At 38.6% G+C, this 16,833-nt stretch overlaps 1 protein-coding gene across 4 annotated transcripts in view; it reads right to left on the reverse strand.

Annotated features, from left to right (window-relative positions):
- Nucleotides 1-16,833, reverse strand: part of rpgrip1l (RPGRIP1 like) — a 240,230-nt gene that overhangs the window by 146,725 nt on the left and 76,672 nt on the right. For all 4 annotated transcript variants that reach the window (XM_060837720.1, XM_060837721.1, XM_060837722.1 and 1 more), the window contains 3 exons: nt 11,156-11,261; nt 10,057-10,203; nt 6,950-7,023 (listed from right to left, as the gene is read on the reverse strand). In XM_060837720.1, the coding sequence (XP_060693703.1) occupies nt 6,950-7,023; nt 10,057-10,203; nt 11,156-11,261 (327 nt within the window). The remainder of the gene's footprint in view (nt 1-6,949; nt 7,024-10,056; nt 10,204-11,155; nt 11,262-16,833) is intronic.

The raw sequence follows: 16,833 nt of genomic DNA on the forward strand, positions 1-16,833 counted from the left end.
ATGTATTATTATTATTATTCATTTTTGAGTTTAGATTTTCTACTACTGGCATATGGGCTTTTGTAGTTATGAAATAGGATACCTTAGTATTGAGGGGTTTAGTTTGAAAAATCAAGGCCAGAAGTGTTGAGTTAAAAACCTGAATATTTTATTTGAAGCCAGAAAGTTTGATCTCTGTTGTGTAAATAATCAAGGAAAAGATTATGAAGCTCTTAAGACAGAACCTGTTCAGTCAAACCTATAGATGTATCAGAAACATTCACTCTCTGTCTGCTAGTTGAGTACTGTACAGCGATAGTGTTAGGATAGATGAAATGTGTCAGTGAAAGACCACAACATTAAATTTAAAAATATCTGTTAAGCTAGATTTCAGTCTGGAATCTGACTTGTCCAGTCAACGGTGGGATCATAATATTATCACAGAATTCGGACAGAGAACATTACACATGAACAGTTTGCTAAATAAGGTGTCTATATTTTGAATGAGATAAAGAAAGGTAATGATATTTCCCTAACGGTATGGGCAATTACATTGTGAAATATATCTTGTGTACACAAACTCGAGTGATATGTGGTTCAGAGTAAACAAAATGGCTTTGGTATAAACAGAAAATCGAATTTGCCATTTTAAAGTAGAAGTAAATTGCCTTTTATCTAAAAGAGGTTCGTTTGCTTTGACACTTCCATGAAACAGACCTTTTTTTAAAAAGTGCAAAGTTAATGTATATGTGTTAGAATCTTTCAACTGTAGAAATCTTTACATTTAGCACTAAATGAGTGTAATAAAAGGCAGCAAAAATTTCACTGAGAAACTTTTCACTGAGTACATGCAAGGTAGCTTTTCAAATGTATCTACAGGAGGTCAAAAATGAACACATTTCTCACTTAATTTTTATTGGTGTTTCACAGTGACTTCATGTTTTTGTGTTAGAGCAGTCAAATGCAAGTTTTAGTCTTGATTTGAATTTGTCTCATATCAGGTTTTGTATTTTTGTATCCAGACCGCCAGATTCACTAAGACAAATAACTTCCATGGTCAATCTTGCAGCACACCTCCTGCACTGTAATCATTAAGCATTATTAAGGGTTGCTGTGAAGAATTCCATAACTCAAACTTTGCCACCTTTATATTTTGGAAGAGAAAGTATTGTCAAAGATAGAATTCAAGGAAAAACTGGGAGGATATCAACAGAAAAAGAAGAACACAAGATTAAGAATAATTCATTAAGTCGGATTATGGCACATATGTACCTCGCAACTCCACATCCTCATCTTTTATCCATATCCTTTTATGTTCTTTTTTAGATTACTTACAGTGTGGAAACAGGCCCTTCGGCCCAACAAGTCCACACCGACCCGCCGAAGCGCAACCCACCCATACCCCTACATATACCCCTTACCTAACACTACGGGCAATTTAGCATGGCCAATTCACCTGACCCGCACATCTTTGGACTGTGGGAGGAAACCGGAGCACCCGGAGGAAACCCACGCAGACACGGGGAGAACGTGCAAACTCCACACAGTCAGTCGCCTGAGGCAGGAATTGAACCCAGGTCCCTGGCGCTGTGAGGCAGCAGTGCTAACCACTGTGCCACCGTGCCGCCCAATTCTTAAGTATAAAAACAATTGCTAATGTTAGTTTGTATTACCATCCTCCCTCAGCTGATGAATCAGTAGTCTTCCATGTTGAACAACACTTGGAGGAAGCACCAAGGGTAACAAGGGCAGAGAATATACTTTGGGTGGGAGATTTCAATGCCCTCTGCCAAGAGTAGTTGGTAGCAGCAGTATGGATTGAGCTGGTTGGCCCATAAATGACATAGCTGCTAAACTAGGTGTGCAGTAGGTCATCAGGGAACAGCAAGAGGGAAAAACATACTCGATCTTATCCTTAAAAATCTGCTGTCTGCAGATGCAAATGTCCATGACAACACTAATAAGACTGGCTACTGCACAATCCTTGTGGAGAAAACGTCCTGCTTTCACATTGAGAATACCTTCCATTGTGTTGTGTGGCACTATCACCATGCTAAACGGGACAGACTTCGACTAGATCTAGCAACTCAAGACTGCGCATTCACAAGGCACTGTAGAACATCAACAGTAGCAAAATTGTTTTCTGGCATAATCTGCAACCTCATGGTCTGGCATATCCCTCATTCAACCAATGCCATCAAGCCAGAAGATCAACTCTGATTCAGTGGAGAGTACAGGAGGGCACACCCAAAAGTGAGGTGTCAATTTGATGAAACCATCAAACAGGTAGCTTCCATATCAAACAGCATAAAGCAATCCCACAACCAATGGATCAGATTTAAGCTCTGCAGTACTGACACATCCAATCATGAATGGTCATGGACAATTAAACAATTCACTGGAGGAGCATGCTCCACAAATGTCCCATCCTCAATTATGGATGAGCCAACACATCAGTTCAAAAAATAAGGCTGAAGCAGTTTCAGCAATGTTCAGTCAGAAATGCCAACTGGATGATCCATCTCCACCTTCTCCACATGGCATCACAGAGACCAGTCTTCATTCAATTCAATTCAATGATATCAAGAAATGGTTGGAGGCACTATATACTGCAAAGACTATGGACATTGGAACATTCTGGCAATAGGACTGATGACCTGTACTCCAGAACTCCTAGCTCCCCTAGCGAAGTTCTTCCAATAGTGCCCCATCAGTTTACTCTCAATCATCAGCAAAGTGACAGAAGATGTCATCAACAGCACCAGCTCAGCAATAACCTGCTCAGTGATGGCCAGTTTGTGTTCTGCTCTGGCAGTCAGCTTTTGACCCCATTCCAGCTTTGTTTAAACACGGACCAAGGAACTGAATTCCAGAGGTGAGGTAAGAGCGAAAGCCCTTGATATTAAAGGTCAAATTCAACAGACTGTGGCATCGAGGAGACTGAGCAAAATTGGAATCAATGGGTATCTCGGGTCAACTCTTCGCTGGTTGGAGTAATACCTAAGACGCAGGAAGATAGCTGTGGTTGCTGGAGGGGAGGTCAGTCATCTCAGCAGGAGTTTCTCAGGGTAGTGTTTTAGGCCCAACCATCTTCATATGCTTCATCAATGATCTTTCCTCCGTTATAAGGTCAGAAGTGGGTATTTTCACCATGATTGTGCAATGTTCATTCACAACTTCTCAGATATCGAAACAATCCATGTTCAAATTCGATATTTAAATTTGGGCTAACAAGTAGCAGATAACATTTGTACTACACAAATGCCAGGCAATGACCATCTCCAATAAGAGATAATTGCTTCCCCTTGACATTCAATGGTATTGCTGTAACATAGTCTACTACCTGTAAGATGCACTGCAGAAATTCATCAAAGGTCCTTTAGCAGCATCTTCCAAACCCATGACCACTTCCATTTGAAGGACAAGAGCAGCAGATGCATGGGAACACCACCATCTGAAAGTACCTCTGCAAGCCACCAAATATCTTTGGAAATACATCGCAGTTCCTTTTTCAAGGTCCTGCAATTCCCTCCCTAGGGGCATTGCATTTCAACGTACAGCACATGGACTGCAGCATTCAAGTAGGCAACTCATCACCACCTTCTCAAGGGGCAATAAATGTTGGCCAGCCAGCTATGCCCCCCACCCACAAGTGACTAATTTAAAAATAAACTTAAAATATAATTTAGAAAGCTTCAATTGGCCAAATATCTAAAGATACTTAAACAGAATGTTCAAGATTTATGTTGCATTTTATGTGAAAAAATACCTCTTGATTTCACTATTAAATGGCTGAATTCTAACATTAAATTTGTATCCCTTACTCTATATTCCATAACCAAAGAACACAGGGTGGAAACAGAAAATCTATCAAATCCTTTCATTATTTGATTAAACCAATTAAATGATGACTAGAAGTTGAGGAAATTAAAACCATAGATGGAATCTTCCCAACCCATGTAGGAAATGGCAAGGCAGTTGGTAAAATACGGCAAGAGCAGACAAATGAGATAGAGTCATAGAGTCACAGAGATGTACAACATGGAAACAGACCCTTTGGTCCAACCCGTCCATGCCGACCAGATATCCCAACCCAATCTAGTCCCACCTGCCAGCACCTGGCCCATATCCCTCCAAACCTTTCCTATTCATATACCCATCCAAATGCCTCTTAAAATGTTGCAATTGAACCAGTCTCCACTACATCCTTTGGCAGCTCATTCCATACACGTAACACCCTCTGCGTGAGATGCTTGATATTGACAAAAATATCTGATTTCCAGTCAAAGTTTTAACCTAAAGACAAAAATCTTGTGAGTGAGTGGTGAGAGGGTTACATTATATGCATTAATTTCACATTTTCTATTCTCTCCTCATACAAAGAGAAGCAAGACAGCAACAGTTACTAATGTACAAGTCTGAGCAGGTATCTCATGGCTCAAGCTCACTGCTTGAATATTCCAGACTTCACCTGGAAATCTCTCAGTATGCTCCATTAGCAACGACTGTCTACATTCTTCATCCATGAAGTTCTGCAGTAGACATGCACCAATGTCACATTGAATACAGTTTTCCACTTCTGTATTGCACTTTGGAGCGCCACGTGCATTGAAATTCCACTGCAAAGCCATTTTGAGTGCAGGGACAGTCAATCATCTCCCAGATTGCAGAAGGGCTCATTTCAAGGCTAACAGAGCAAGCTAAGAACAAGAGGCAAAGACTTAACTTAATTGTTGAAAAGACTGGGGCTATTTTCCCTGGAGCATTGGAACCTGAGGGATAATCTTATAGAAATTTATAAAATCATGAGGGGCATGGACAGGGTGAGTAGCAATAGTAGTCTCTCACAAAGCTGATGGTGAAAACTGAACATGTATTTACAAATATGATAATGCATTTACAATGAAATTTCACTTATACCCCCATTTACGTGCCCTTTTTCCTTTTCCTCCCACTACGTCTGGTTGCAGTCCTGGGGTCGACAGCTGGCATGGAGGGGGCTTGCCCTATAAGGAAGTCTGCTGACTTTGGAGTTTTGATGGATGACGCTGGGGGCATTTGTGACTAGAAGACACAGACATGCTAAGCATCCTGCCCTGATGGAGACTTAGCCTCCTCGACCTGAACTCCCACAGTGCTGGGGAATTGCAGCTAGAATTCCTAAGAATCAAATACTCTGAACTCCAGGTTGTATGCCATTTCAACAAGCCATCTTGCTCTTATGCTAACATTTCTGTCCTGGGCATGCTGCAATGTTTCAATGAAGCGCAACTCAAGCTGAAGGAAAAACATCTCATTTAACACTCAGGACTTTACAGTTACAAGATCTCAGTATATTGAATTCAATAACTTCAGAAACTGATCGCATTATGTCTGCTATCCATTTTTCTTACATTCGCCCCATCTAGATAGTTTTGTTTTCTTTGTGTCTTGTGTGTTTTGCTTTCGGTAGAAAGGATTTATTATGTCCCTTTTACACTGAAATGTACACTAATTTTGCAACTCTTTCTCTTTCGCCACCATTAACAACGCCTTGTCTTTTGCATTGAGCTTCGACCTCTGTACACAAAGTCCTGTATTCAACACCTTTTTGTTCTAGAGAAGTTGTACTGGACTTGAAATATTAATTTTGTTTCTCTCTCCACAGATGTTGCCAGATTGGCTGAAGTTTTACAGAATTCTGAGTTTGTTTTAAATTTCTAGCATCTGCAGTATTTTGTCTTTATTCAAATTATGGGGAGATGGTTGCGCGGGGTAATGTCAGGGGAATAATAATTCAGAGGCCCAGACTTAGGGTTCATATTTCACCAGTGCAGCTTGTGGAATGAACATCAATTATTTGTAAATGATCTGGAACTGAAAGCTAGTCTCAATAAAGAAATTATCTGTAATGAAAGAATCACTGATAGCCAGAAAATCCATTTGGCTCACTAATAACCTTTAGAGAAGGAAAATTGTAATCCTTACCTGAACTAGCTCACATGAGATTCTGGAGCCACAGCAATGTAGTTGACTTTTAACTGTTTTTAAGGATTGGTAACAATATTGGCATTATCAGCATTTCATCCCATGCAAAAAATTCCATGCTGAAAATTTCACGATTATCAAGGAGTTCAATAGTTAGTATTTTTTAATTTTGCAAGGGATAATGCTTAAGTAAGATTACATGCAGAAAAAAGAATAGAAAATTAAGATATCTTAAAGTTGCATGGAGGTTTACCAGTCTCAGAGTTGGAAATACTCAGCAGGTCCGCACCACCTTTGGAGAAAGAAACTAAGATCACAGACCTGAAATATTGATACGGTGTTGAGAACGGTCATGAGATGTTTCAAAATGTCAGATAGGAACAGATCTAGAGGTTCTGGCTCCTATTTTTGGCACAGATCATTTTCGTGGGTAGGGAAAGAGGTAATGGCCAAGAAGCACACAAAAGTGTAACCAGAATTGTGTTGAGTCAATTGGATTCAGTGCACAAGCCAAGAAAGATCAACGGGGTGAAGGCATTTGAGGTATGAAGGTGAAAGGGTCTAATATTGAACAAAACAGCTGGAATTAATTCCCAGAGATTTAATGCAGGCATTTTAACAAGTTGCCTCAGCCTTGGCAGTCCTTGAACGATTTCTGGAATCAATGGGACCAACAACATCTCTCAGAGAATGAAAATGGTGAAGTTAAAGGAATTGTTCCTCTAAGGTCAGTGCCCAAAGGCAAGAAATTTCCTAATTACTACTTCCAGCCTATTACATGAAAGTTAGCTCACTAACTCCTTTTCTCTTCTGACAGGTAATGCAAAACATCCTGATTGTTCTGTTTTCATCTCAGCTTCCCAGTATCTGCAGTGTTTTCTTCCTGTCATGACTGTATTGGACAATCAATGGACTCGGAGATAATCCGTTTAAAAGATCACAAACCATGTTCATAAAAATAAGATAAATCATATCAAAGAAAACTGAAATTGTATAGTAGTACCTGTTGTATAATTTGTCATAATTTTCCCTCAAAAGATCTCTTTCCTTTAGTAAGTCGCTGACTCTCTCTTGTAACTAGTCAAATAAAAACGTTACAAATTACAAAGCAGCACAACATTACCTCAAAAACAAAATGAAATAAAATCTATTTATTTATTATTAGTGTACATGAGGATTCTCTCACTTTAAAGCTTCATGTAATTAATTTGTAGAACTGCACAATCATAATTTTATAGCATGATCTATCTTTAATGATATTAGTTTATAATAGATCTCCAATGAAGTCACTTCCAGTAACTTGAAAATTGCATGAGGCACGTTTTAATATGTTGTCCCTACTGTTTCTGAAAAAGTTATATTAAAACGGAAAATGACATCCAAGCCTGTCATCAGGGAAAGATACCAGGAGTAGTAATTTCATTGGATGCGGAAAAGGCATTTGATAGGGTTGAATGGTCATATTTATTTTACACATTGGAAAGGTTTAGCGTTGGACAGGTGTTTACCAAATGGGTTTCAACATTGTATAATGACCCCAAAGCAGCTGTTATTACTAATGGGTTAAGATCGGATGGCTTCAGTGTGGGTAGGGGCTGCCGTCAAGGATGTCCTCTCTCACCATTGTTGTTTACACTGATAATCGAACCATTAGCAGAAGCCATCCGGACTGATCCTAATATAACGGCCCCGAGGATTGGTACAGGTAAACACAAAATTACCCTCTATGCAGATGACGTTCTCTTATTCCTCAGTAATCCTTTAATGTCAGTGCCTCGTCTAATTCAAGTTATTAATACATTTAGTGCATTCTCAGGCTATAAAATTAATTTTTCAAAATCGGAAGCCATGCCAATGGGTGGTCTGGCTATGATACCCCACTTAATGGACGGATCCCCTTTTCCCTTCCGTTGGTCCCTGGAGGGCTTCTTATATTTAGGTATTTTTATCACGCCAGTATTTGATCAGCTGTATAGGGCTAATTTTGTACAATTAATGGAAAGGATAAGGCAGGACCTCCAGCGATGGAGAGACCTTCCGATTTCCTGGCTAGGGAGAATAGCATTAATTAAAATGAATGTTCTGCCCCGTCTCTTATATCCTATGAGAATGCTCCCGCTGATGCTGCCAAGGCTAGCCCTACGTAAATTATATGGCTAGTTGGGCTCCTTTATTTGGAACCATAGACGGCCCCTTATTAAGCTGAAGAAGCTACAGCTTCCACAGGCAAGGGGAGGACTGGACTTCCCAGACTTTAGGAAATATCAGTTAAGCTCCCTACTAAGTTACATAGCTGATTGGGTTTCATCTGATCCACAATCAATTTGGCTGGATATCGAAGCCTCCCAAGGAAAATACCCACTTATTAACCTTTTATTTTCAGATAAGAGGAAAATCATTACAGACCACTGTAAAAATCCCATAATATTAAACACAATTAAGGCCTGGAATATAATGCGGCAAAATGAGGGTAACTCACATAAAACATCCCCCCATGCACCAATAGTAGGCGCATGGGGATTCCAACCGGGGATTACAGATGCCACCTTTAAACTCTGGAGATCCAGGGGCATCTCATGCTTAGGGGACCTATTTAAAGATGGGATCCTGATGTCCTTTGAGCAGCTGCGTCTGAAATTCGGAATACCTAATGGGGATCTCTTTCGATACTTCCAAGTTCGAGATTATATACAGAGGAAGACTACATTAATAGATAGTCTTTATAAATCAGACAGAGAACGTAATGTCTTACGACCAGCGGGGGCATCCTCCGTTAGTACTATATACCATTTGCTACATGATGGAGTCTCAGGAGACATGGATGACCTGCTTAAAACATGGGAGCAGGACTTGGGGCTAGAAATCTCTGAGGATATGTGGAATGACATTTGGGAAAATGCTAGAAGAATTGCTATCTGTAACAGAACTCAGGCTATCCAACTAAAGATACTTCATAGGGCCCATATAGCTCCGGCTCGACTGGCAAAATTTAAGGCAGGAGCATCTCCAATGTGTCCTAAATGCAAAATAGAGGTGGGTACTCTTGTACATTGTCTGTGGACTTGTCAGAAAATCCGCAGATACTGGACTAAAGTGGCAAATACCCTGACAGAAATTTTAGGAACGGAAATTAGGGTGGACCCTGTATCTCTCCTTTTCGGCTTTTCGAACCTCTCATCTCTGGATATGCACGGGAAGAGACTATTTTCTATTCTCTCTTTCTGTGCAAGGAAAAATATTTTGGTGAACTGGGTGGCTGAGGGCCCCCCTGGACTTTCAAATTGGCACAGATTAATTATGGAATATATCCCCCTTGCCTTCCTCACAAATATGGTGCACCGAAAGACTGAATTATTTTATAAAATATGGCAGCCCTTTTTGAATTATATAAATGCAGATATTTCGGCTATCCTAACAAGGGCTTTTATTTAGTGAAGATTTCAGACCGGGCTGCTCCGGGGCCCCTTGGGAGAGGAATCCTGCGCGAATACGGGTTTTATTATATTTGATGTTTATACATTCCGAGCATGTAAGAGACTTAGGTATACACTCTGGTTAGTTATAGGTTAGATTAGTAGAAAGTTGAGTTTTTTTTTCTTTCTTTTTTCGTTTCTTTTTTTTTCTTTTTTTGTTTTCTTTCTTTCTCTTTTCTTTGTTAAATTATGACTATTGTATATATGATTTAATTGTACATCAATGTTTGTATTTGAGAGTTTTGTTTATTTTTGTAAATTTGCAAAAATGTTAAATTTCAATAAAAATATCTACAAAAAAAACCGGAAAATGTCAATGAAGTGACTCTGCATTGGGTACAACAGATTAAATCATTGGCGTTTCAAGATAGGACACCAAAATGACTCAAGGAACTATGTCATGTACCACATTCTGATTTATAAAGTACCGTATAAAGTGGGAATTAGAAGGTGTACTTCATGTACCTAGTTTTGGATTATGGTTACAAACCACTCTGTTTCAATTCTTGTGGTTTAGTATGTTGCTTGATTCCAAAAGGTGAATTATACTCTAATATACATTTCAATACTTATTATTTCATATAATGTTCACTATCTTCTGTTATTTATTACTAATGCTAATTGTAAAGAATCCTACCTCTACAGTTGTTTGTTGAGAAAATGAAGTTGAGTGGAGCTGATTTTCAAGAAAAAGGCACTTAGAACGTTCTTCTTTCAGCTGTGCATTCAGTTCATCAACTTTACTCATTAAAGCATTGTGACTGGCTTTCATGGTTTTCTGGTTCTGTAAGACAATACATTCTGAATAACAGTAGACTCATTACGTATTACATTACATATTATGTAGAGTCACTGCACAAACTTAGTCTGTCAACATGCACAGTTCACTTGGCAATTAATGAAGTTTGATATTATACATGCAGTTAATTTCTTTTTCCATTTGTGGCAAAAATGATACACTTTTCTCCATAACATTGTTTTGTTTTTTGGCATGGTCTGCTGAAATAAAAGACAATACATTTGACTCTGTGATAAGACCCATTCACAAGCCATGCCAAGAAATTGAATGTTAGCCGTGTACAAGAACTGAGCTAAATAAGTCATTTAAAACAAGGTTTGCAAGCTAGGTAATTTAGTACCTGATGACAGCAAATCATTTTCAATGTGATCTAACATTGGGTAAGGGAAAAAAATGAGATGGTCAATTGTTTAGCAGAAATTGGGTTAAGGGAGCAGGTGGACAATTCCTGGAATAAATGAAGTAAAAGAGAGCATCAAGTAAAATATACACAATTTTGCTGAGCCAAAAAACCATGTCAGTTTATCGGTTGTAAATCACTTCCTCACCTGTAAACCTCTAATTTATGAACTAAACTATCACGTTACCATTTATGAAGTAAAGTAGCACACACTGAAAGCATTAAGGACAGATAATCTTCTAATGTAGCAGTGGTGCAATTTCTCCTATGTGTTTGATACAGAGAAAACAGGCAGGTTAAGTAATCAGCATGGGTGCTGTAGGTAGATACCAATGAGGAAAAGTAGTCAGACAGGTTTTAAGCATTTCCTTATTCCTTCTACATTTGCTTATTATTTATTTTACCACATACCTTCACAATGCATTTTCTGTGAGTTTTCAAACCTTTACTTTTTTAACTTAATTATATACATGTAGTTGCATCAGACACATTGTGTCTTGGGAATAGCTGTGTTGCTTTTAACTATAGAACTCTTACCTCCTGAATTTGCAAATATTTTCCCTCCAAGACAGTAAGTGCAGCTCCTTTCTCCACAAGCTGTTTCTGTAGCTTTATCATCTCCACATTGTCTTTGATTGCTGTCCTATAAAGATAAAAAGTGTTGCACTACATCATGGACAATACTGAACTGAGAATAGACTTTTTTTTGGTATAAACAGATTATATCACAATTTCTTTCCTACCAGCCCTCTGAGGAGTTAAACACACTGTTAACCTTTATTTATCTGAAATTACAACTGCCAAGAAAATAAGTCTGATAAGAAAACATGAAAAATATGTGAATAGAAAGATACATGTTCCAAACCTTAGAAGGATGGACATTTTTAACTGTAGCACTGAGGAGAGAATTGGTGCTTTGAATGACTTTCCTCATGTTTACATAATATCGCTTTGTTATATGAAATGTCCATACCACAAGTGTTGTTTAAAACTAGATATTTGTCAGTAGCATGCTGCCATGGCAATATGTAATACTTTAACTAGCTGTATCAAAGTGCATCATCAAACTAAACCAAATGATTTACAGAAAAATGGAACTTTTGTAAGATTTTACTCCAATCCTATGTATTTCAGGAAACCTGAAAGTTAAATCTAAGTGTAATTGCCTGTACGTCTAGTGTTTCTTTAGGTTACACTTTTAAGAGTAATGATTTGATTCTTTTATGTAAAGTACATAAACAGGCAAAAAAGAATGTGTGGAGGCAGGAGAATTTAGTAGTGAGTAGAGTTTAGCACATTTTCATTTCACATCCAGGATCTGGCTTGGATTCAATTCAGGCTGATAAGACAAACATTTTTTTGACAACTGTAAGGGTCCCATGTGAAATGCAGTTCCAGACTGGTTCTTGCTACTGAATAGACACAGGATAAAACTATCTGTAAATTGACTACCTTAATCAGAAAACCCATAAGACAAATGCTGGTTGCCGTGGAAGTGTCCTGCTGAAGTAGTAGGCAATGTTCTTTTGTGGTTGAAGTTGACTTCTGTTAGGAGTACAGGAAGGGAAAGATTTGCTCTACATCAGGCTTATGACATGCCTCTATGTGATTTCTTCTCCTTGGCATTAATTTTTTTTAAAAAAATCACAAAAGGTGCATCATGCCCCAAAGCAGACAATCTCACCTGGGGAAGAAAATCCTATTACCCAAAATATCGAACCTAATAGAATAGAGCTGTTATCTCCAAAATGTTAAATATTTTATGAAATGTTTCTTTAGCTGTGTAACACAGAAATGAAAAATGGATTTTAGACAGCATATAATGGGCAGAATGCTTGTATTTGCTTTGAGGCAGATTTGTTGTGCGTTATAAGAATATTGTATAAAATATACTGTACCAAATACTATTCGGTTTCTGTGCAATATATTAACTGGTTTGGTCAGGTTATTATTGGAAATTTGAACCGTGCTTCCTCAATATGTTTTCAATATCCCTTACAAATCAATCAAAAAAAGGTTGACCATTCTGATCAGATAGTCATGCTATACAGTTTTTTTGAAATTACAATTGTCTTTGAAGAATTCAAACAACAAATAACACAACTTGTTTTGGGTTTTTAAATACAACATTTGGGCAGCACAGTGCCAGGGACCCAGGTTCAATTCCAGCCTCGGGTGACTGTTTGTGTGGAGTTTGCATATTTTCTCTGTGTCTGCGTGAGTTTCCTCTGGGTGCTCTGGTTTCCTCCCACAATCCAAAGATGTGCAGGCCAGTTGAATTGGTCATGCTAAAATTGCCCATAGTGTTCAGGGATGTGTGGGTTAGGTGCATTAGCCAGAGGTAAATGTAGAATATTACGGTCTGGATGAGCTACTCTTTGGAGAGTTGGTGTGGTCTTGTTGGGCCAAATGACCTGTTTCCTCACACTGTGAATGTTCTATGATAAATATATGTGATAGGGAAATACTGGAACATGCTTATAAGTTTTTCAAGTTTTTTTCTCTTGCCAAATTCATTACATATTTTATATACATTCTTTGAAAAAAATGATTTCAAAACTGCAACAGAAATATATATTAAACAAAAAGGAAAACACACCTGCAAACCACCTGAAAATGCAAGGTTTCACTGTTAATAATCTGAAATGCAACAATGCCTCAAGTTTTTCCGGATTGTCCAAAGGCAAACAGTCATTATTCCAGCATTGATTGGAGGCGCACATGAGGACCTTGTGGAAGTTCCATTATTACAGACTCCGAAGGAATTGCCTGGGAAATTTAATATTTTGCTGGAAAATATCTCTATCCCTGGAATTCTCGGAAAGTCTCCTCTTAAATTGGGAAATTCAGAGGGTCCTGATATAATTAAGTAAATAGTTATTCGTGAAATCTTTGACTGTTAGGTACACAGTCTAACTCCAGAGTAACAATTGATCAGACCCTCCACTTACTTTACACACACCAACTACACTCCCTCAGACTCTAACCAGAACATACCTGCCCCATTCTACCCCCAATCTCCATTTACTCAAGTGCTGAATCCAACCTGACCATTCCCCACTCTTGCTCTGCAATCGGACAGCACCAGACTAAGTGGTCTTCTTTTGCTCTTAATTGTTATGTTCATACAAAATCCACTGTTCAGGTATAGATGCACAAATGCTGACCAGAAGCAATTCTGGCAACCTTATTAAAAGAAAATAAAATTATTTTTCCATGGTTAGTGTTTTATTGACAGTCATATATGAATGACTGATGCCACTTATGGGATTGGTGGTGATATTTTGCTTGAACTATTTATTCCACATAACTAATTAGTAAATAGCTACTCTAAAAACTTAGCATTCATAAAATGAGAATTGACAATATTTTGTTCCAAATATTAAAATGCAAAGAAACCTCACAGGTAACAAATTTATGTATATCTAGTTGTGTAAGATGCAGTAACCACTGTATTCTTTGAAATTTAGTTTAGCAAATTTCTGGAATTGAACTCAGATATTTGTATTGTGAACTGACATAGAAAGAAAGAATGCATCTACTTTGTGCACTTATGCTTACAGGATCGATGCATTTGCAAAAGAATATATATCTGAATAAACATATGTTATATATATGTCAGAGACAAAAATAAATTTCTGGTTAAGTAAGTTGCTAGCACAAGAACCACAAGGCCATAAATGTGTTCTAAAACTTGCCTAAGAGGAGGAAATGAAAAACGTGCGGAACACATGACTGCAGAATGTTTTTCACTGAGAGCTGTATATGGCATCAGAACAAAACAGTATTCCTGTACAGATTTCTAGATTGTTTACATGTAGTAAACAAATAAAAACGATCTGCGAATCCCAACTTAATTGCTGTGGTTATCTGGTAAAACATAGTTGCCTAGAAATTCCGATGGGAAGATAGTTGTTACAGCAGTGTAGACTGGAGTTGTGTGAAAGGATTATGAAGAAATTTTGACTCTGATGGAATTGCCTGGGAAACTAAACATTCCATTGAGCAATTCCGCTATCCGTGGAACTCTCCAAAATGCCCCTCAAAATCAGGTTATTCAAAGAGTTCCAAACTCATTTAAGTGTATTAATTACCCAAGAAATATTAGAAGATTATAAACTTACTCTAACTCCTGAAAAACTGTTAAACTGAAACTAACCACTTGCAACTGCCAAAACAACACTCCATAGCATATCTGACATCCTAACCATCTGCCTCACCAACATTGACCAATTTGATTAACTGAAACAGTAATTACCTTACAACACTGCTTCATAGTGACTTTAAAGTTTGTATAACTAAAGGCAAACTAAAGTGGACAGGTAAGCATACAAAGCAAACTTACTAAATTCAAAAGAACTTTGAAGATTTTACCCTTCGATATCATGTTAAAAATTTACAGAAATGACAAATTATCATTTCTTATGAATCAGCACTTCAGTTATCAACTTTGGGGAGCACATTTACAAGGGTGTTGCCAGGGTTGGAGAATTTGAGCTATAGGGAGAGGCTGAACAGGCTGGGGCTGTTTTCCCTGGAGCGTCAGAGGCTGAAGGGTAACCTTATGGAGGTTTACAAAGTTATGAGGGGCATGGATAGGGTAAATAGGCAAAGTCTTTTCCCTGGGGTTGGGGAGTCCAGAGCTAGAGGGCATAGGTTTAGGGTGAGAGGGTAAAGATATAAAAGAGACCTGAGGGGCAGCTTTTTCACACAGAGGTGGTATGGAATGAGCTGCCAGAGGAAGTGGTGGAGGCTGGTACAATTGCAACATTTAAGAGGCATTTGGATGGGTATATGAATAGGAAGGGTTTGGAAGGATATGGGCCAGGTGCTGGCAGGTGGGACTAGATTGGGTTGGGTTATCTGGTCGGCATGTATGGGTTGGACCAAAGGGTCTGTTTCCATGTTGTACATCTCTATGACTCTATGATACTTAAATGGTGGATTTTGGATGCCAAATTTAGAATTGAGTAAGTGCAGAAACTACATTTGAAGCATATGAAATAAATTAGACCAGGTATAGCAACAAACAAAAAATTGCATTTATTGTAGTGCTTTACAATAGTGAAATGTCTCAGAGTCCTTCACAAGTGCACTACCAATCAAAAGTTTGCACCAATATTCAGTAAGATATCAGCGTTTGGTTTTGAGGAACATCTTAAAGGAGTGAATTGTGGACAAGCAGAGGAATTTTGGGAGAAAATTCCAGAATTTAGCTTGTAGCCAGTTGAGAATACTAGTGAGCTTTGAGAAGCTTGTAGCTCAGGTTGAGGTTCTGGATGTAAGTTTGCTTGCTGAGGTGGAAGGTTAAGTTTTAAATGTTTCATCACCATACTAAGTAACATCATCAGTGAGCCTCTGGTGAGGCACAGGTGTTAGCGACCCATTTTTATTTGTGTTTTTCGGGTTCTTTGGGTTGGTGATGTCATTTCCTGTTCTTTTTCTCAGAGGGTGGTAAATGGAATCCAAGTCGATATGTTTGTTGATAGAGTTCTGGTTGGAATGCCATGCTTTTATGAATTCTCGTGAGTGTTTCTTTTGGCTTGTCCTAGGATGGATGTGTTGCCCCAGTCGAAGCAGTGTCCTTCCTCATCTGTATGTAAGGATACTAGTGAGAGGGAGTCATGTCTTTTTGTTCAGATTAGAATAGTGCTGGAAAAGCACAGCAGGTCAGGCAGCATCTGAGGAGCAGGAACATTGATGTTTTGGGCAGGAGCCCTTCATCAGGAATGAGCAGCTCATTCCTGATGAAGGGCTCCTGCCCAAAACGTAGATTTTCCTGTTCCTCCGATGCTGCCTGACCTGTAGTGCATTTCCAGCATCACCCTAATCTTGACTCTAATCTCCAGCACCTGCAGTCCTCACCTTCATCTTCGTCATGTCTTTTGGTGGCTAGTTGATGTTCATGTATCCTGGTGGCTAGTTTTCTGCCTGTTTGTCCAATGTAGTGTTTCTTACAGTTATTGCAAGGTATTTTGTAAATGACATTAGTTTTGCTTGTTGACTGCTATACTTTCAAGTTTATTAGCTGCTGTTTTAGTGTGTTGGTGGGTTTGTGGGCTACCATGAGGCCAAGAGGTCTGAGTAGTCTAGCAGTCATTTCCGAGATGTCCTTGATGTAGGGGAGAGTGGCTACGGTTTCTGGACACGTTTTGTTTGTTTGCTTAGGTTTGTTGCTGAGAAAATGGTGGACTGTGTTCATCGGGTACCTGTTC

Source organism: Hemiscyllium ocellatum, chromosome 17, assembly GCF_020745735.1.
Source record: "Hemiscyllium ocellatum isolate sHemOce1 chromosome 17, sHemOce1.pat.X.cur, whole genome shotgun sequence".
Taxonomy (NCBI): Eukaryota; Metazoa; Chordata; class Chondrichthyes; order Orectolobiformes; family Hemiscylliidae; genus Hemiscyllium; species Hemiscyllium ocellatum.